This window comes from Pezoporus occidentalis, unplaced genomic scaffold, assembly GCF_034315485.1.
Source record: "Pezoporus occidentalis ecotype Australia unplaced genomic scaffold, CSIRO_AGI_Poc_V1 ctg164, whole genome shotgun sequence".
NCBI classification, from domain to species: Eukaryota; Metazoa; Chordata; class Aves; order Psittaciformes; family Psittacidae; genus Pezoporus; species Pezoporus occidentalis.
The window spans coordinates 794,021-816,128 of record NW_026913466.1 but is presented as its reverse complement, the minus strand read 5'-3'; the positions used below and the strand labels follow the sequence as shown (position 1 = coordinate 816,128).

Genomic DNA, 22,108 nt, shown 5'->3' with positions numbered 1-22,108 from the left:
GTTTAAAGGGGAATATATATCCACAAAAGGAAGAAAAACCTGAAGTACTACCCTAAATCCACCAGTTCTGGAAGCATTTGTAGGGACCTGACAAGTCCCAAACACACCACAAGCAGTAAACCAGCTCAGGATGTATTCACTTGAATGGGACATTTCCTTGTGCTGAAGAAACAAGAGGAACTCCAAACAATCTGAGGCTAATCTGTCCTAGCTGAACAGTACTGGAAGGCAGTCTTACTTTGGAGTGTTCAGCCTAATTACAGTGTCGGTTCAAAACAGATTAATTAGGTCACTTGTACCTTTTTAAGGTGTCCTTAGGCACTTGGCAACAGCTAATAATAAATATCCAGTACTTTTTATCTCTAAAAAAAGCAAGCATCATTACCTCTATTCTAAAGATGAGGAAACTGAGACATGAGTTAGCAAAGTCATCTGCCTAATGTCACCTACTGAAAGCAGAGCTGCCAGGAACGAAATGCAGGTCTTCAGAGGCCCACCTAGTAGTTTAACCCAGGTACAATTGCCTAATTTTATATACAAAACATAGTTGTGTAGCCAAAAACTCAACTGTCCCGATTTATACCATGCAAACTAACGAAATACTGAGTATTTCTCAATCAGACTCATTTAATGAAACGGAAAAACACAAACTAAGAACTCTACCGGATGTGCCACTGTGTAAGCATAATTTACATGCATTTCAGCTGTGGTACTGTTTCATCGCTACTTTTAAAGGGAACAAAGTCACGAATGGCCTTTAAACATGATTCTGTCTTCAAATTCATACTTCAGGCTCCCAAATACAGCATTTTAGCAAATTACACAAATAGGCATGCATTATGCAACATAATACTTACACTAAAACAAAACAGCCACTAAAATAACCCCTTTATTCCGACTAATACAGAAGTAGACCTTTAACATCTCCACTTGAAGCAAATGAGGGTCTGTTACCTGCTTATTTACTTTAGGGCACAGCCCAAGTTCTCTAACTTGACCAATTTCATTTGAACAAAAAGAACCAAGTAATGTGTTGGGTTTTGCTGCCATTAAACAGGTATTGGTTTTAAAGCACAGTTTTGAGTGAACCAAAAGTCTTCTTAAATCCCGTAACATTTACATGAAAAGTCTGAAGTTTAAAACATTGCCATTACTGCCTAGAGAAGAAGTGGTAGAGGACATTCAGAAGTTCGGAAGTGCAATCACTTTGCATACACAGTAGCTGCATTTAAATGCTCTAAGTAATAACTCTATTACCCGAGCCATACCACCTTACTATGCTGACATCTATGATCACTGCCAAGGAAGCACACATCTTTGGAAATACCCATGAGCTCATAAAACATTTATTTTTAAATACTGATTTAAAAAAAGCCTTTATAATCTAAAGCTTGAAATATTTTAGTTCATGGATGCCCTGTTTAACAGCCTAAAGCATCCCAAGTTAAGCTGAATTTTATGAGGAAACAATCACCCCTTCCACCAGGAAGCAAAGAGTTAAAAGTTGTGCATCTAACCTAAAGCAAGCATGGTTTACCTGCTAGACCAAGTTCTAAAGGGATGCAAACCCAGATAAGGATAACAGAATCTTGGAAGGGAAGGCATCATCAGCAATACTGGTTCTTACCCAAGCTCCTTCCCCCTCTACAAAAGGGCCTGTACTAGAGATAAAAGGAAGTAAAAAGGTAAAGTAATCTTTCAATCGTTGGTAACCAGGTAAATTTCTGGTGAAGCTGCTAAACAGAACAAATTAACAAGAGGATTGGATTGCTGCCAGGTTTATTTCATACTGTGCATTTGCTAACTACTAAAGAGTAAGTGCTGCGGTTTTCACTTTGAACGAACATACACAAGAACTTGCTTAGGAGCAAGATACACTTTTCACATCCTATTAACTGGCTGTGAAATGGTTCAAGATACAGAAGAATCGATGAAATGGTTTGTAGAAAAGCAGAACAGAAATGCTCAGTGGGTATTTCCTAGCAGAGGGTTTTAAGTAACATCTCTGTCACTTCTTTAAACATATAGAACTCCATCTGTGAGAAGTGGTATCTAAGGCCTATTTAAGGCCTGTTTAATTAAAGCCAGTACACTTTGGATGAGTACTAACACCACATGACATCTACTAGTTTCTTCTTAGCAGTTGGTTATTTCCCCCTTTTACACCCTGTTGTAGTTAAAGTTTGCTAAGCTTTGTATCAGGAGAGTCCAATGGATACCTGATAACTGACCCACTTTTACTTACTTCCTCCAAAGCTAACAGTTACCTACTTAACAGCACGCTGGAGTACACAGGGCTATCATAAGGAGAACATATCAATAAACAATGTGTTGTATTGGTCACCAACTGGTACTCACTTTAGATTCCACATCAGGATCAAGCTTGGGATACACGCTGGGTTTAGCTTGTTTTCAGCAGGCTTTCCTGAGAATGAACAAACCACCCAAACCACACATCCTTCATGATCTAGAGCAACCCAAGGATGTGACACTTGCACCCTTCGCTGTAGCCATGCATTCGACAACTTCCTCATCTTCCTGTGCAAGACTGCACTATGCAAGTAAAAGCCCATTTTACATATAAGCACTTTTTAGGTTACAGTTCTTTAGATTGAGGAAGTTTTCTTCTGAAGCAACACGAGTGAAATGGCACATCTTACGCTTCACTGTAGTCCTCTTTACTTGGGAACATGCCACTGAACTAGCTTTTATGCAGAGGTATATGGAGAACAATTTGCTTTGAAGAATTCACAAGAGAAATAATACTGATGCCTTCGCACTCCACATCTAATATGTGCCGCTGCAAACAAAACACTGGCTTCACAGTGGCTCTTCCTGATGGGGAAGTTCCTCTTGAATATACCCAAAAGTTAGCAATTCACAAAACTTAAACCCCAATGTGATTTCCACCTTAACATTGCCACCTTTCTGTCTTGCACAATTGTATCAATACATATCAATACAGGAAATAATACAAACCAAACAACCCTCCCCACCCCCAACAACAAAACAGCCCCCCCAAGCAAAAAAAAAAAACAAACCACATTTGTTTCCCTTTAAATATAATCCCCATTCATTTCTGTTTAAATTGATCCAAATCCCACTCTTAGTACTTCTACAGAAATTCTGCTTCTATTTAGCTCACCTGTGACACTACCATAGGTACTTATTCACACAGCTCACCACTTCAAACAGGTTTACCAGCTTATATATCATAGTATCAAGTTTGTATTAACATAGCGATTCTTCCTAGACACTTCTGAGCCACTGATTAAAGTTCAGCATTTTAGATGGATTCTTAGCCTTCAGCCATCTCATGTGCCACAACAGTAAGCAGACTGCTACACCTCTGTGGTGCTTTCTTCTTTGTTACTTAAGTGAGTGCATTGCTAATGTTTAACATGACAGAAGAATTTAGGAAAGGGAATTTCTGCTTTTTAATGCATGCCTTTCTAATTTCTATTCGAGCATTAAACTCGAGGCTTTCCATTTATGGACTCCTTACTTTGGCTAATTGTCCAACTAATAAATTCAGGGACGCATTCTTTGCCTGGTTAACCATAACAACTCGCATAGATTTAGCGGGGTATATTTATAAAGAGAAGGGAAAAAGGCACGCTTTCTTCTGGACAAGGAAGCGGAAGAGCCAGCAGGTTGAGCTGACATTTACAGATAAGAGCACAAAAGCGAAGCTCCCGAATTGCATCTAACCCTGCAGCTGACAAGCAGAAAAGTAACAGTTCCACAGGCAACCCGAACTACTCAAACTACAGCGATGGTAACAACCGACCCTTGAGTTTTCAGCACCTTTTACAGCGTTGGGGGCTGTTTGGGGTGGGTTTTGAGGTGACAAAAACACTTGCCGTGTACAAATAACGCTGCCCGCACCATTTTCTCCCCTGCACGGGCTCCCGGTTCAAGGCCTACTTAAAGGAAACTGCTCCCGGTCCTGCGCGGTGCACTGTACCCAGGGGAAGCTCCCTGCCTTGACCCCGCCGAGCGCCGTGCCCGGGGCAGCGGGGAGAACCCCAGCCACCGCAGCAGCCTCGCCGCGCCGAGGGAGCGGGCAGCGGCGGGGGGCGCGGCCCGGGGCAGGCCCCACCGGAGGGACGCGGCGGCTCTGCGGGGGAAGGAGGGAGCCGACAGCAGACAAAAGCGGGTCGCGGCCGGCAGCGGGGTGGGGCCGTGACCGGGCGGCGGCGCCTCCGCTCCCAAGGGTAGAGCAGCGGGAAAAGGCCTGAGGTGGGCACGGTCTTTGGCCGCCGCCTCCTCCCCGGCCCGGCCGCGGGGCCCGGGTGGGCGCCGAGCGGCGGGCAGGGGGCGGCGGAGCGCGGCAGCGGCTCCATCCTTCCCCGCGAGGAACGGGGCGGTGGCCGGAGGGACGAGGCCGCCGCCGCTTACCTGTAGCTCGGTGAACAGGATCTCCCTCTCGGCCGCGTTAGACGCCATTGCGCTGGGGTTTGAAGTCCGCACCTGGACACTGCCGCTGCCGCCGCCGCCGGCGGGGAGGGGAGCGAGGGAGGCGGGCCCGGGGCCGGGACTAAGGGCGCATGAGGGGCGGGGGGAGCGCTCCGTGCTCGGGCAGGCAGGGAGCAGGTCCCCCTGCTCTCATGGGGGTCGCTCCGGGCGGGGTGCGGAGCGGTGCCCGCCGGGCCGCGGTGCGCTCCCCCGCCCAGGCGCGGCGCTCGGCTACCCGGCAGCGCTTGGCGGCGGCTGCTCTTGCTGCTCCTCCTCAGGCCGCCGCGGATGTCGCACCATTTGGCTGTCACCCTGTCGCAAAAAAAGCGTCGCTGCTTTGCGGCTCCCAGAGCACGTGACGCGGGGCGTAGGTGGGTGGGGCCGCGGCCCGTACCCCACCGCGGGCAGCCGCGGCGCGAGGCTCCTTAGGGCGGGAAAGCAGTGGCGGCGCGAGCACCTCAGCGCCCCCTTACCTCCCTCTCGGTTCCCACTGCGCCTCCTCAGGCCCATCTCGGTCCCTCCAGGTCCTTCCTCGGCCCCCTCAGAACCTCCTTGGTCCCCTCAGAGCTCCCTCGGCTCCCTTGTTTCCCTCAGGCCCGCTTCGGTATCCTCGGAACCCCCTCGGTCCCCTCAGGCCGCTCAGAACCCCTTCAGGTCCCCTCAGAGCTTTCTCCTCCTCTCTCAGTCTCTTCAGGTTCCTCATCGCCTTCAGAGCCCACTCGGCTCCCTTAGGCCCCTCAGATCCTTCGGCCCCTCGCCGCCGTAGTTCCCTCTGGTGATGGCGGGGGAAGGAGGTGTGTGCCGCTTCCCCGGTGTTGAAGGGTCCCCAGGGCTCGGGCCCGCCAGGCCTACGGTGAGAACCTCGTGGCCGGTTTGTAGCCAAAGCAGCTAGCTCAGGAAGCAGAGAGAGGTCATGCTTACCCCAAGCGCCTGGAGAGAGGGCAGCCATCTGCTGCCACGGGGACCTGGAGCGGTGGCCTAGGAGGTTGTGGTGAGTGGGGGCTGTTAATGCCGTTGGTATGAGTTCAAAGGGTTTCCTTGGGGTGCTTAGTGAGGGGGTTTTGGGAAGTGACACTGTTCAGTTAGTCCAAAGAGGAATAAGCTTCTGAGAGCTTCAGTTTGAGTGTCTGGAAGGAAGTGGTTTCTCTTCCCTCTTGGCAGCATGTGACACTGGCATTTATTCTGTTTCCTGCTTGTGTCCCTTGTTTTCTTCATTGTCACCTGCCCATAAGACAATAGTGTCTGTTGGTTCGTCTATACCCATGCACATTCTCATTCTACCTTAATAGTGGATGTTACATTAGGCTAATTGAACTAGTGCAAAGTGCTGTCTGGAAGCAATTAAAACTCCTGGTTTTAATCTGTGCAGTTCATATCAAAGTCGTGGAAGATGAGGCATTTTTGATAGATCAATTTTCATGTAGGTATCGGCATTTGTTCTGTTTATGCTTGCATTTGTCTGTATGGCTACAGGCTGACAGTAGAATGTTCTAGAACTGCACTTTTAGTTTTGAAGCGTTGGGGGTTACTTATTTATTGATAAAAAGGGAATAAGAGAAGTAGATGTTAAATTACCACTACTATTCCTAGTAAATCTGAAGTATTTAAGTGTTCTTACACTTCCACTGTTGAACACCAAACAAACCAGACAGTCTGAAGTGCTATCATGCAGTATAAAAGAATCTTGTGAACATATGCGCACAGTTAACTTCCATAAGAGAAATACTAAGATAATATTACAGCAACGATGCACATCTTCACAGAAATTGGTCTTTTTCAGTGATTCATGCCTGAGTAGCTGTGTTGATGTAGTTCGTAGTCCTGCACATACACAAATCTACATGTAGACTTAGTCCAGTTGAAGCCAATGGCTCTATTTCTGATCTGTGTGGCCAGACAATTACAGGCTGGGAGGAAAAGGGTAAAGTCGAGAAGAGAAAGACTTTACCTGCCAGTTGTCCAACAGCCACTCTTTTACAGAGAGTATTGAAAGTTCATAAATCTGGGGTTAACAGAGTTCTCATGTAAGATCTTAATTACTGTTCATTGCTGCATTAGTACATGACAGGAACCATATCGTAGCTGTCACAAAGGAAGATAAAACATCTGAGGCTAAATTGTCAATTGTGTTAAATTGTACTGAAACTGGCTCAGCAGTTGGATAAAAGATTTGAAGCGTATACCTTCTGTGGTGAATATAAATTCCTCAAAAGCAGTTTGGGTTCTTGAGTGACAGTGTGATTTTAAGCTACCTGAGGAACGTTATGTGGGAGGTCAGTCAGGTCACTTTTCTGAGTCTGGGCATCATCTTTATGGGATCAAGAGCCAAAATATACATAAGTCATATCTTTGTTATAAGGAAGAATTTCTGGAATAATTAATGTGACTCAGTTTTGACAAGGCTGTGGGAGGAAATCCTGGTTATTTTTCACCAGACTTCCTGCCTCAATTTTTCCCATAGTCAGAGTTTCACATTATTTAGTAAAATTTGGGCTAGCACAGACTTACTGTTACATATATGAAGTACTCTTAGTTTAGCAGTCACATGTCAAAAGGCATAAATTGGCTTTACTTGTGGAGTATGGCATGGTTTGGGGCATATTGTGGAAGAAGGGGAGTGGCAAAGTGACACATTGATACAACATTTTCTCATTTTGACCATGGCAGAATGATGCCAAACTGTACTTCAAATTCATTTGAACTGCCTTTGAGAACAGATTTTTAAGGATATATGTATATATATGTGTATATATGTATATGTAATCAGAAATGACTGGATTATTGTGACTTAATGACTTCATATACTGGTCAGTGTGTATGTGGTCCAGTCCTGCAGCTCATCTGCTCTCCTTGCTCCCATTGCAAAGGAGAAGTCAGTGTGCATGTATATTTTACAAGATGGGGTCAGAAAGAAACACAGATTGTGCCCACTCTCCAAAATCATAGTTGCATGAGGGGGTGCTTGAACAAAGTTAATGAAGCTTTGAGATTCTGTCTAAAACAGGCAGCTGACTTTAGTGCATGCTTAACCTAGCCTAAAGTGTATTGTTATCCCTGTCAAGACAGGGCCTGTAATCTTTTTTGTATTCCCACAACTTGGAAGGACAAAGTCCTAGATTCTTTGATAGAAGTGTAACAGTACAGGAATCAAAAGAGGAACTGGTTTGGAAAAATATTAGCTTAGCTAAATCTCTGATACTTAACCATTCGTCCTCAAGAGAAATTGTTCCTTAACCATTGTTCCTCCAGCACAAGACAGTGCTGGATTACTGTAGCTCTGTGTTTAAGTACTGTGACAGTGAATTACTGAGCAAGAAAGAACATTCCAAGTGAGTCTCAAAATAGAAGGCAGTTAAGTACGTAAGTCCAAGAATTTAGCATTATATGGAATCCTGAGTTCAGCCCGTGCCTTAAAATATCTGGATGCTATTTCTTCAGCCATTATTCTGTTAGCTCATTCCCAGCACTCAATTATCTAGAAAATTAAACTGAATGGAAAGGACATCACTACCATTTGCTAATTTTAATTTATTTAATTAGTTCTTTTCTTCTGGTTGTGTTACTAAGGTCTTTGTCCCAAAGACCTGGAAAAGCTGATAATTCCAGTGTTCGAGATGGTGCAAAGCATCCCTTGTGAACCCTTGAGCATGGTACACAACCTCTTAGAAAAATATCATATAAGCAAAATCTAGGGTGTGTTTTAGAATATCTCTAGCTAGTCCTATGTGCCATCTAAAGAAGAGCTTGCTTTCACATGGTGATGCACATAGAAATGAGGATTAAGGACATGTGAAGAAAATCAGATAGGTATTAATTATTATGCTTACCAGGAAGACACTACCAGGGAAAATTAAGTTTTTGTTTAAGCTTCTGTTTAATCTCACATGTTTAAATTAGTGATGTGTTCTGGAAGGACAGCACTGTAGAGACATGCCTGGGGAGGGAATGAATGACACTCTTGGGAAGGAAGAAGTCAGCTAGCATTCTACATGCACAGTGCTGGTAGGTGAGTGTGGGCAGAGCAATACTAGGCCAGCCCACCACCTTTCTAGGCACAGACCAAGCTCTAGGAGGTAGTGACCATTTTGATGGGGTGGGGTAAAGATCTAATTTTACCAGTAATCTTGATACCTCTTAAATGGCAGACACACCACACACTAGCATGGGAATGCTAATATTCACTGTTCAAGTCTACTTTAGGATAGCATTTTCTTCAAGTCCTTTTGCTTAGGAATAAGACAATGTAGTCTTTAGACAAAGTCAAAGGAATGTTTTTTAGGAAAGAACACAAGCAGATTTTTAATAATGTAGTAATTTGTTCTGCCTGTCTTCTGGACATAGCATTACTCTTGTATTTCCACAGTTGTCCTTCTAGGTTGGATCCCCTGGAAACCTAATCAAATCCTGGAGCTATGAGGCACAGGAAAAAGGAGATGAAAGAATGCGTATGTCTTTGTTTGCTTCAGCTTGGAGTTGTTAAAAAATAGTATATTAATGAAGAATAGTACTTTTCATATTCCTGTTTTGTTTGTCAAATCATTGTGGGAATAGGAGAAGGCTTTGGTTTTAAAAGCTTCCAATAATAAGTCTTGCAATAGATTTAGGAAGAAATGTGTCTAGATCAGGTTAAACTTTGAGATAAGAAAGCAATTAGTACTTTCTTAGAGCAGCAACTTTCTGCTGTTGAATAAAGAAAATGCTGAACAGGAGGAATAAAATTCAAATTTTAGCGTGTTTAGCTTGAGAATGTTGGTTCCTTTCTTGAAAACTACTTCTTCCATAGTATTTGTTAGAAGTTAATGCTCTGCCTTTCACTCAGATTTCTTAAAGAGAATTCCATCTAAGAAAAGGCTCCTGAGAGAGAGCATGAGAGCTCTCTGAGGCTCTTACTGACGTACCACTGCCAGCAAAGAGATGATATGTCAACAGAAAACTAAAATGAATATGGAAGTTTCTTTAGCTCTCGTGGTGCTTGCAAATTTTGCATATTCTTAAGCTATTCCTTTATTACTGTTTTAATTACACAGCTATCTTGCAACTGTGAGTGGATTACTGTGATGTAATCATAACCTTGCTAGTTTGCCATGCACTTTCTAGTTAGAATTTCTCTTCTGTGTTTGCACACTACTACTCAGGGCTAGGTATGGATATATCATCACCCAGCCAGGTAGGGAGATGCTATTAGTGGAGTGCAACAAGCCATACCTTACCATCTCTTTTATTAATTCTGGACCTTTGGAAGACTTGCTGTCAGTGTGAAAAGTGTTACAGGGGAAGGAGGTTCATTCTTATTACTGCCTCCTTTTCTTTTCCTTCCTCTTACAAAGGAAAATCTACCTTATGCCAGTTAATGTCAGTGAAATTCTGTGGAGAGGAAGTGCACTACCTGTGCAGAACCAGCCATAAGATCAGACCTCATTTCTCTAAAGGAGATCAACTTGGATTATTTGAAGTAATAACAAAATGCTTTATGGGTTTACATTAAGGCTATGATCCTACAAGTGGATCAGCATGATGGATCTTTACACCTATGCTAAATGCCAGTGATTCTAATTAGACTTGATTATAGGATCAAGCTTAACATGCTTCGTGGTGTTTCTGTAATGTCCTCTGAACAGATGGATTCTTGTGCTTTCGTTGAATGCACTGAAGTGAATAGGGGCTAGTGCAGCATTGGTAACATCGGGGCCTTATTTTCTAAGAATGTAGATGAGTATAGGCAAAGTAACTATAGCTTCGTGTTGTTCTTGGTCTCATTGCTTTATCTTTGTCAGTCGCTAGCACACGAATTCAGATGGTGACTAATCTAAAGAACCTTAATTCATTACAAAAACAAGGCAAGATGCATTCAAGAGTGATTCAAAATATGTTATCCTGTTATGAAGAATACTGACTTTCTGAAGAAGTGTAGGTGGCTGTGACCTGAAGTTGCTAGGAATAGACATTAACAAATTGGAGCTCTGGAGATAATGGAAGAATTTTCATGTGCAGCTTTAAGGTGTGCAACTTCTGTGATTCTAGGAAAAATTCCTATAAAAGGCTTTGCAAATATAAAACAAAGAGTTTGAGAGTCACAGCAAAGCTGAAATCCTAGCGTGCATTTGGAGGAATGGAAAATGCATTGCAAAGGATGAGTCAGACATGGACATCCCCAGAGAAATCTTTGCTAAGTACGAGATGTGTGCTTGAAAGGCTGCTGCAGGGATGTCTCTTGCATGCTCCTCAGGTGGGATTTGACCTGTCTTTGGAAAGTCTGTTGCTGCCAGCGATACCAGACTGCAGATTTGCTAGCAGTTCCCAGCAGGGTGTGCAAAAGGTAGCAGGATGCATCCATTTTCCTCTGCATCCTGGTACTGACAGACTGGTATCACCCTGTGTTGTGGAAGTTGATGTGTGTAACTCGTGAACTTTTGGTTGTCCTCAACCCATTTTAATTTGATGTTTTGAAATCTACAGCAAAGACAGACAGGAACAGCAAGTCCTTTGCATTAAAACATGTACAGCTGCAGTTCAATGTCTGGCAATGTAGTGTCCCTACATTAAAGTTTTGTTTAACTCTAACATGTTAGTGGACATTATAAACAGCCATGCCAGATAATCCTGAAACAGACTTCATCAGACACTCAGTCTTAGATGATAATGATTTTTGGTCATGATTAACTTGATGGCTGTTTTTTCTCTGTATGTCTTGTCTCAGAGGCAGTAGCCTACATATGTATCCCTGTCAGGGGTTGAAGTCCTAAGTAGTTATTAACTTGTACTTAGTATGCAATGTCTCTGAATTAAAAGGGCAGATCTATCTTTGTCTAATGAACACTTGGAAGAAGAGAGTTACCAGGCAGGTTTATAGCTAGCTCTAATTGCATTTTCCTTGCTCTGCTGGGACTGACATCCCCAGGAGAGAAGAGAGCTTAACAATTTTCAGAGAAAATGACAGTTGACAATCAAACTGCACCAAGAGAAATATACATTTGAAGAATGTTAGTTCTGATACCAAATACGTTACTGCTTCCCCTTCTCTCTTCCTTATCTTCACTCCGTGTCTTCTCACACCCCCAATTCTTTTATTTTCATGCTGTGGCAAAGAAACTTGCTGTCGTGTAATTTAGTGCAGCTTCAGAGCGCTTTGATTAATGTCCTACTGCTGTTGAACCCTGTGGTTCAGAGATGCCTTGTTACAGTGTATTTCAGTTAATAAACTGTTGTTTAAGCACAAGTGAGGAAGTAAGAATAGTATCTCTCTTGCGTGAATAAATCTGCATCCTTCTCATGTTGCCTGAAAATACACACAACTTAGAAAGGCTTAGGAGGGATTCCTGTACTGGACATGAGTTGGGGAGTTAATCGTGGAGTGGCTCTTTTGACTGAAAAGTGAAATGATGATGTATCCAAAAGAGCTACAACAGTTAAATTCTTGTGCTTCTCTAATTCGCTTAGATACGTAGATGCCAGTGATTTATTTTTTTTAAGTGTAATGTGTTTTATTGTAAACAATCTTGTGGTTTAGCCTGGTTTTAGGGCAAACCCCTGATATCTAAAAGACTAAGCTGAATCAATTCGGGTTAAGTAGCTTCAAAGTATCTTGAAATGCATTCACTGAAATCCCATGCTGTCAGTATGGCCTCTGATTTGAACCATTTATTATAATCACATAATGAAATGCTGTATTAGAAATATAAAACACTTTCAGGTTGGTTTGCTGCCTAGCAGGTAGTTTGTAGCTAGTAAGCTTGTTTCTTCTTTGTAAGAAAAATGAGTCTAGAAGCTACTGAAGAACATGTGGAAAAATGTTTTGAAGCCTTAATCTGTTTTCTCTGTCTACTCTGTCAAGGAGCAGTCAGCCAGAGGCAAACACAGAGGTGGAGTTAATGGAGGGGAGGGCTGAAGTGTACTGGGTTGGTATTTGAAATGTGATAACCTGGATTTTCTTTACATTCATTTACCTTTTTACTTGCTGCAGTGTTGACATGTTAGCTTTAATGAAGGCAGCTTTTACACAAGTGTTAGAAATGTCTCAAGCTAATGGCAGGTTTTATTCAGCATGTTTTCATTCTTTCCCTCTTGACTTGTTCTTTGCTTTCTTCTGTCTGTTCCCTACACGCACCACACATTTCATACAAACCCCCCTTACTGGAAGTAGTGCAGTGATGGAGCAAAGCATGAAAACCAAATGTAGTAATATAAAAATAATAATATATAAAAATAATGATAAAATAAAAATAATAATAAGGTTTATCCTTCTTCTGTCGTATATTCTTCCTCTCCATACTGAGGTCCATCTAGTAGGCCAGTCTTGAGCTGCAGTGTCCTTAAAGACTATCTGATTGAGGTAGGAGAGAACTGGACCTCAGCTGACTGTGGTCATAATTATGATGGAGGTGAATGGGGCGTATCAATTGTATGTCCTCAGTATCTTTGGAATGATTTTTTGGAATGAATTTTGGAATCTTTGGAATGAATTTTTAGGACAGAGGTGCACAACTACCTCAAGAGTTGCATAAGCAGCCTAATGTTTTTTTTATTAATCATGATAGATAATAGTAACAATTCTTAGAAGAAAGCACCACATCTAGGCATTAAAAGCATGTATTCTCACTATGAAGCTAAATATAACAGTAAATCCAGTTGTTATTAATACCTGCTATACAAGTGGAAGTTCATTTAACGTAAGAAAAGTGCGATAGTAGGCAGGATAATAAAATTCTGTACTGTCTTATGAGGCATTCAGACTTCAGATACAGTAGACAGTATATTATAACTTGTTTTCATAATAGTCAGATTATCAAATAATACTTTAAAACCATGAATATTTCATAAGAGAAGTAATTTAAAAGAAAAAAATGAAGCTGAGGTCAGTTCAGGGTTGCAATTCACAGGCCATCCTTAACTCTGCTTATTGCTTCCCTTTTTCCCAGCAAATCCGGTGTTTAAGAAGGATTGTAAAACCCATGTAATCATTGAGGATTTACTTCCCTTGGTGCCTCAGAACTGCATTCAGCAACAACACTGTTGTTTTATTTGTTTTTTAAAGACACATGTCCCTTTTAGAAGGTACAGAGGGATGTTACCAGGAAGTATTTTGGATAGCAATAACTGTAAATTGTTGCTTGAAGTTAACATCTGAAATATAGCCAGCCATAGGTTCAACGTTTGGTCTTGTACTGACACAGACCCCATAGTTCTACAGAGACCTTAGGTTAAACTGGTGTAAATTTTGAGTCTCTTTTTCTCATGCACCACTACAAAATCTTTAATTCTCAGGTTTGATATTAAAATGTAGAAGAATTCTAAATATCTAATAGTTAGGCTGAAGTTCAGCGTAGATTTAAGGCTTCTAGTCTGAATAAACTGGCAGAAAGTTCTGGTGTCTGTGATGAATAGACAGCATAATACTGTGGACAACTGCTTAATATTTCTTAATACTTAAGTTTTCTGAAGATTTTGTGGTGTAGATTGATGGTTAAATGAAATTAATAGTTTAACTGGAGTGCATTAGAATTGCAGTTTACCTCACACCGTTTCCAGTCTCTGCTTTAAAACAGGTAAAATAGAGAACATTTGTGTTTACTCTCATGCAACTTTTTACTTGAAAAATCTGCAAGGACATAGTATTCGTAAAACCCCCCAAAACTGGGTAATAGGAAAGGTGTATTAGTGAAAGATCTAAAACATCGAGAGCATTGTCTGTATAAATGGAATTTTTAATATTAAATTGCTCCATCTAGTGGCAAACTGCTAAAACAAAATTTTTTTCTTTTAGTGATTATTATCCTTTAGAAATGATTATTCCTTTTCAAAATTTAAGACTAAATTATTCTTTTCTATGGGAACTCCACATGTGACCAGTTACAAACCTTGATTTTCCTTCCAGTTAGTTCTGAGGATTGTAACTGTTTACTTCAGTGGAAGCATGCCGCATGTGTCCATGCGTCTGAACTGCTTTTGAGAACTTGGTCTTAGTGCCACAATATCTTTGGTTCAAGTTCTCTTTGGGGCTGGGAGGTAATATGAAGAAGCTGGATTGCATAAATGATTAATACAATAAAGATGAAGTCTAAGAGTCTTTGGCAAAGAGTGAAAATACACAGTGAAACATGTACTGAGTACAGCATACTGAGATGCATCTCATGTTCTGACATGAGGTAAATTTCTGTTGCAGGTTCATTCAAACCTTAACTGGCATCGATACTGTACTTTTCATAATAAGATTGGATTAACTGAATAATTTGTTACTGTCAGCATACTTTGAAAGCAGTTGGAATTCTTATGTCAATCAAGGCAAAACCAACCGTGTTTCTCAGTCATATGAAAGCAGGGAGAAAAGTAAAAAGGGCAGAGTTCTAGGAAAAGTTTAATTCGCACATCTCTGATACCTTTTTCCTTTGCACACCTTGAAAAGACACAAAGAAGAAGGGAGCTCCTGAGCTTGCACATTTCCTTCTGCCCACTGCTGTGATCCCTTGTGCAGGGAACTGATGCACTTCAGAATGAAAGATCATAGAATAGTGAATTGTTTTCAGGGTGGTTGAGCGCTGTTGGTGTTTTCTTTCTGAATGGAGCTCCAAACTATGCAGCCCGTAGCTGAAGTCCTGAGAAGACCAAGAATATTTGAAAATGAAAAGCAAGAATAAGTACAAAAATGGTTTAAAAATAAAATTTAAGTATTAAATTAAAAAGATGGCTGTTCTTGAGAATGTAATTGATGTGCTGGACTTGCTGACTCCCTCTCTTTTACTTCTGGAATTCATTTTTCACTTTTGGTTAATCTCCTTTATAAAAATTGTGCACATTCAATATCCTGGTGGATTAGTTCTCACTTCTCAGTCCATGTCTGAACACTTTTGCATTAAGAAACTGCCCTGTAAGACTAGAAAAGTTGCAGTTTATTCCAAGACTGTTGTTACTATTCACTTGAATAATGGAATGTAAACCTGGTAGTGCAGTTCTCCAGACTTCCTCTCCCCAGTTAGGTTGGTCACTTAAAATTGCAGATCACTGTCCTATCTTCCTTTCCCAGGCAAATATACCCATTAAATATCACAATTGCATAACTTCCCTACATGCTAACTAAAGTTTCCTTGCAGCGTGCATTTTAACCTCAGCTGTTCCACTTTTGGCTGAACTTAGAGTGTTTGAAATACAAGGTAGCACATCCTGAAAATAGTGCATGAACAAATAATTAACATTGCTGTGAATTGGAATGGTGCTTTTCATCTTATATAGCTGAGGCTTTCTCAGGCAATAAAGCCATTTAGGTGTGCTCCACCTCTTTCTTTTTCTAATGCCTGGTGGATTTGGGGTTATTCTTTCTGAAAGTGTAGTTCCTGCAGGTAATCTTTATCAGCGTTGCTGTGGTCGAGTTCCTTCCCTGGTACTGGCACCTACAGCAGTTCTGACAGAAAACTGAACAAAAAGCCTTGGCCTTTGTACCTCCTTCTGTTGGAAGCTGAGAGGTATCAGTAACTTTTTTTTTAACTGGTAACTTTCAAGGTTCAAGGCAGGTGAGTGACTACTAAAGGGTTTGCAAAAGTGAGGAAAGAAAGACTGCTGCTTGAATAGTTCCCTGGTTATACTTTGGAATACATGTCACAAGGACACTTCAGTCTGAAGTAGTGTCTTTCATCCAGTTTATCACTTGAAATTATTATACTAACATGACACAAATTTGATAAATGTTGCTAATTCAGATATGTATCCTGTTGCAAAATCATGTGATGTACACAATTGCATGGTTTTAGTATTTCTGAACAAACTTTTCATTGGGAACTGAGCCCAATTAATCTTTTCTAGTTGGAAACAAGTTAATGGATATTGTAATTTTGAGGGGGGTAGGTTCTTACCCTGATTGCTTTGGCAATTGGCCTGTATTTTGAAAGAAGGGGTTTTCATAATATTTTCAAACCATAGATTACTTCATTTTATCTGCATCTTATTTTAAGAAGTACCCAACTTTAATCTATTACCAAGATTCAATTGGCAAGTTTTTGTCTATGCTACAAGCCTAGATCAGTATTCCCTGGTGGGAATTGTTAGGCAGTGTTAGGCAGTTGTAGGAAATGCGTTATGGTTCGGCTAACTGATGCCAGTTTTCTCAGCCTGGCACACATTTCTTGCTAGGAAAGAACTCTGATTATCTGGGTTTGGTTGTATTTGTTGCATGCTGAGTTATCTTCTTGGAGGTAGCCAAGGACAACATAGCTTTTTTTCTGTCGGTGAGGTCCTCAGCTGTGAGGGATGTTTTTCAATTAGTTAGATTTCCAACTTTTGAAGTGTTTACTGTGGTACTGAACACTCCAGGGTTTGGGGATTGTTTTATCTTTAAACACTAGTTACTTCCTTTGAATGAATTCAAAATATGCATACGGAGTCTTTGCACACTTTCTTGTTTCCTGAGACAGATATATTGTCAGAGTATGCCTTAGGATGGTTTGTACTGGTGCAGTTCTGCTCTTGTCTAGAGTTGCCTTGCGGTTTTCTACTTATTTTGATCTTGAAAAACACCTAAACCCTTGTACTCTTTGTCCTATCCAAAATGTGTTATTTTTCTGATGAGAGATACTTGTTTCAAGCCTGAACCAAACAACAGCAGTCTCGGGAAGTAGTCTCTCAAATTGTGCATTAAGGGAGAGCATATTTAATGTATATTATTCTACTTTTGCACAGACATCTGAGCCTGTTCTCTCAACAGCTGCCACAGGACAGTTCATGACTTGCAGAGTGGTTGGGTTATTTCAGCTTTATTCTGGACTTGAAGAGTTTGCTTTTCTTCCAGATTTCTAAGGGCTTTAGTCTCATGCACCATCTTAATGAGATCAGGGCTGTGAGGTTTTGATGTTGTCAGTCTGTCCTTTGGCATTTTACTTTTTAAATTGTTTACGCTATCAGGTTCCATATTTTACAAGCTTAATGCTGGATTGTGTGAATCAACTGGGCAAATATCAAACTATTTTGTCAGAAAGTGATTCTAGATCTAAGCATGGCTAACCTCTAAAGGTTTTCCATTTGGACAGTAATAAAATCTAATCCTTCTGATCATTCAATCCTTTTTTCATCAGGTGGGTGTTGTGTCTCCCAAAGAAACAAATGTAAATATTTTTGGGATTTGTTTGTTTTCAGTGTATTCTTACCATAGATGCATTTTTCTAGTTCAGTCAGGTTTAACCCCCTCCCAAACCTTCTTGCATATGTTCCTTATTGAGTATGATATTCCAGCTGCTCTGGTGTTTCTATAGTTGGCCTCCTCTAAACTAACTGGAAATGACTGGCTTTCAGATCCACCTCTAATCAGACATAAACAATGGCCTTTTTGCTGGTGTCTACTGGGAACAAAGAAAACAAGCATGTAACTTGGTCTTACACACATTTTCATACTGACAGATAAAAAGCATTCGGCTCAATAGTTCTACTCATGTTGTTTGTTTTGGCTTTTTAAACTCTGATACCTTGGGGTCTTCAGGAATAATTTCAGTCCCAGTATTGTAGTTCATCTGAAATAATTTTCATTGCATCTCTCCTGTGACTGTAGAACAGATCATGGGCTATTTTGTTGCTCCTTTCCAGATTTACTGCTACCAAAGCAGAAGTCCGTATTGAAAGGTGTATTTCCAGTCCAGCAAACTCTCCATGTCCGCATTCATGTTCTCATGAATTGAAGCTTTAGAAGCAGAGTATCTGGATCCGAATAAAACATTCTTATTCTGGACAGGGGGAATCGTATTATATATAGTACTGTGTTGACATACCTATGAATCCATGTGTAAAGTCCTGAATTTCTCCACTCCTTTGTAAAGATAACCAACGAAAAGGACTGCTCAAGTACAGAGCAAAAAAGAAGCTCTTTACTTGTCTATTGATAAGACTTTTCACACTTCCTGTGTTTACTGCTAATGTGAGCTTTCCACTGTTTCATTAACCAGGCTGTGGCATCTTATTTTCTTTAGCAGATTTCTATCACAGCAGTTATTGTCAGACTTGACAGACAGGCAGCTGGAGATATGAACCAGGCATAGTACAAGAAAACTGAGGTGTTTAAGGACTCTTTAAGGACTCTATCTTTTTTCAGTTGCTTCCCTTTTTTTCTCTGAACTAAATTTTGTCCTGTTATTCTTCCGAAGTAGAAATGTGGGCTTTAGTTTTTCCCTCCTTTCTTGTGAGTAGGAGGTGGTTTACAATATGCAAGCTGATTTGGAGTAGAAAAGAACAGGGGATTGCAATGTAGGCAAGCATCTGCTAGAAGTAGGGTATTTCAGTCTTCTTTCCAGGTTTAGCATTAGATTTGTGAGTTAGAGCTGGACTTTGTGAGTGGTTTCTTGTGGACTGTAGAGGTGTGTTTGAGTCCTTGTGTGTGTGTGTGAATTAAATTTCATAGGAAATGTAGCAGTGTTGGTGTTTGTTTAGTTTTTCCTTTGAAACTTCTGCTGCTTATTAGTCTGAAGTCTGAATTTACTTAGAAGCTCTTTCAAAGAGCAAATCTGTGAGCTATGTATGCACTAAGCATGAAGATCATGGAAGTGTATTTGGTTTGGAGAAGTGCTGTCTGGAAGCATAAACATCTGAATTAAGTCAGTGAACTGCACGTGCTGTAAAAAGTAGCCAAATCTCTGGAAAAAGTTACCAGCTTGCATGAAAATCATTGACTGTTTATGTTGTAACAAGTACCTGCTAGAGGGGGAGAAGATGGTACTCAGAAAGGTTTGTCAGCAGCCTTATCAGGTGAAGCTCTCACATAAAGAAACTATTTGCTTCTGAAGCACACAGATCTATTTAGTAACAGTTTCCTGGAAAAAGTCTGTATTTGATGTCCACAACGTGCAAGAGATGGAATTTAACCTCTGATTAAAGACCTCCAAAAGCCTTTGTTGGAACCAAAGCAGAGAAATACATACAGATACAGCTGTATATGTGTCAATATGTCTTGTGCAAACCAAAGTTAAAAGTTGTTAACTATTGTAGTTGAACAATGTGGGAGTTTGGAAGGCTGATGCATCTGGATCATATAATCTTGTACCTGTTAACAGGTAACAGAATTAGAAACATCATGAAAATGTACAAGGAGGCAGTATAGCAGTCCGACAGGGCTAAAGGAAGTGCACCTAACTTACTGAGAAATAGAAACAATGCCTGTGGCTTTCTAGCGATGAGACTGTTCATTTCCTAGGGCACTTTGCCACGAAGGATGATAGATCATGTTTAACTTAGTTTGAAGTTTGTCTCCTTTAAGGATAACGTTATGTTATGTTTATTTGCTCTAAGACAGTAATCACTTCTGCACATTTTCTCCCACAGATAGGTCTGCATAATGAATTTAATGTGCACCATCACATTTACTCAGTCTACTGGGTTTAGGCCTATTAGGAATGCTCTCCAGTTACAAACCTTGTTCAAAGGCTCACCCACATCATCACCGTGTAACTTCCTGTCCTCAGAAGATTACATATCTGATCTTATGACTATTTTCTTCTTTTCCATAGAGGAGGTAATTTGGAAACGGCCTCAAAACAATTGCTTTGCTGTGGGCAGCAGGAACACTTGAGTCATGGTACTGAGATAGTAGGGCCTACCACTCATATGAAGATTTGAAAAATTATGGACAGATATACTGGAAAACAGATCTATCTATCTATCTAACAGATATATCATGCTTTTTAAATTTTTAAAAACTTGAAGACTTGGCAAAAATCAGTGGGAATTAGTTTGCTGAAAAGAAATTTGGGAAGGCTGAGAAGGGGAGCTAGGAAAATTACCAGCAGATCTGTTACACTTTAATTCTAAGAAACTGAAGAATGGTTCTCTTCATGACTCGTGTTAAGTCTCTGTGATCACTTGGAGCAGAGCAGTGTGATAAATAATCCAAATGGGTCAGTTCAATCAGATATATCATCTGGCTTGGTTTCACTCTTTGACTGGATAGCTAATAAAGTATTAAAGGGAATATAGTAGATTTCATACTTCCATAATTTCTGTTTCTTAACATTCAGAAAATACAATATGGCATCTCTGCTTTTCAGAAGGCTTTGAGAGCAGCATGCAGGCAAAGGAGACTGAACTGCAGCATACAGAAGTTGACTGTGGTCTTGCCAGTGCTGAATCCCCTATATGAATTGAGAAAATGCACTTGATTGAACTGAGTATACACAGATTATCTGAACAGCATACATACAGTAATTCCAGTGTTGTTTCCTGAGGCCTGTCCCTATGTACATATGCTTTATAGGTGGTACTGTAATATGGCATTTTTGAGTGATTGGCCAGTTATTTGGTTGTTTCATCTATTAAGTCTTCTTGTCAGGTAAAGTTGTGGATAACATTTCTGTTTGTTCTGAGATTCACAGGTGTCTAAGGCTGTAGAGTATTGTAAGGCAAAGCATGGTATCCCATAAAAATCCTTCAATCACAATGCATCTTTTGATGCTTCTTAGCATTAGTGAATTGCTATCACACAGAAAGTCAATTTTTCACTAGAAAAAAGCCTGACTGTCTGTCGACTTCAGAAAGTTCAGGAGCAGCTCACTAGCATCACATAAATAAAAGCAGAATCAGGTTTGTATTTCTGGAAAGTTCATTTGTAGAAGACAACTGAAATAACAGGAATGGTGGTTTTCTGTTCTGCCTTGTGGACAGGGATTAAGAAGATGAAACTTTTCTCCTTACAGTGAGTTCTTTGAAGGCAACTAATTTAGATTCAAAGATGCCAAGCTTTTTTTGCCTCTATTAGAAACTTTGCCCTGAGCACGCTAATAACTCTCCAGATGAAGGAACACTCTTCCCCTCTCTGCAGGGTACTCCACCTCATCTAGGGCTTTTTCAGCCATTGTTGTAAAGACACACATGCCCAAAATACCATCTGCTGTGTATTTTTTGTACCTTTCTCTTGTTAACAGGAGGTCTGAGCCCTCAGTCCTTCTTCCTGTGTTGGTTCGGTGTCATTTCTGTAAGTGGAACAAACTTCCTTAATCAACTAAGTAATGCAGAAAGCTGGATAGAGCCTGCTTTTCAAAACTATTTCCAGAGATAGTGCAAAGCACTCAGTGGAGGCTTTTGTTAATTTAAACTATTGAGTTGGCAGTCTTGGCCACTCTTTTTTCCCCCATAGGATGTGAAATACAAGCTTTTTCACTCCTGCTTTAGCCACACATTGTATCACTGATGACTGAATGCGTAGATGTAAGGATAAAGGAGGTAGCATAGTAATTCAGCTCATTTCATCTTCTTTTTAACTATTGAGGTTTCAGAAATGGTGCCAGTTAGAATAAATTGTAACTGCAGTCTTGGCATTCGTATGAATTAAATTTCACAAGTGAATCAAATTCTGTATAATGACTTTATTGCAATGGTTCTAATTCTGCTGGCTGTACTTGGACAGAGTCCGATGGAAGTCCCCATAAGAACTCTAGGATCAGCATTTAGTATTTCCCTCAGTTCAGTAATTGTTTTCTTTTATGTGACTTTTTAGAGTGCTCTGACAAGCAAGGAATGAACAGCTTATCAAGATTTATAGTCAATAGCTTCTGTAGTCTTGTGAAGAAGACATCTGCTGTGCAAATAGCAAGGTTAAAGTGATTGTGCATGAAGTAAATACAAACTTCAGCTAGTATTTCATCATGAAAACCAGTCTGAACAATACTTAGATAACTTCGCGTAATGGAAGCTC

General features: G+C 40.7%; 1 protein-coding gene and 1 long non-coding RNA gene across 3 annotated transcripts in view; one reads left to right on the top strand and one right to left on the bottom strand.

Moving 5' to 3' along the window:
- Window positions 1-4,726, bottom strand: part of PKN2 (protein kinase N2) — a 50,479-nt gene extending 45,753 nt beyond the window's left edge. For both annotated transcript variants that reach the window (XM_062613126.1, XM_062613127.1), the window contains exon 1: window positions 4,402-4,726. In XM_062613126.1, coding sequence (XP_062469110.1) covers window positions 4,402-4,449 — 48 coding nt within the window. In that variant the 5' untranslated portion in view covers window positions 4,450-4,726. The remainder of the gene's footprint in view (window positions 1-4,401) is intronic.
- A 445-nt stretch (window positions 4,727-5,171) lies between these two features.
- LOC134160796 (uncharacterized) overlaps window positions 5,172-22,108 on the top strand; it is a 60,334-nt gene continuing 43,397 nt past the window's right edge. The window contains exon 1 of the long non-coding RNA XR_009963690.1: window positions 5,172-5,449. This is a non-coding gene — a long non-coding RNA (uncharacterized LOC134160796). The remainder of the gene's footprint in view (window positions 5,450-22,108) is intronic.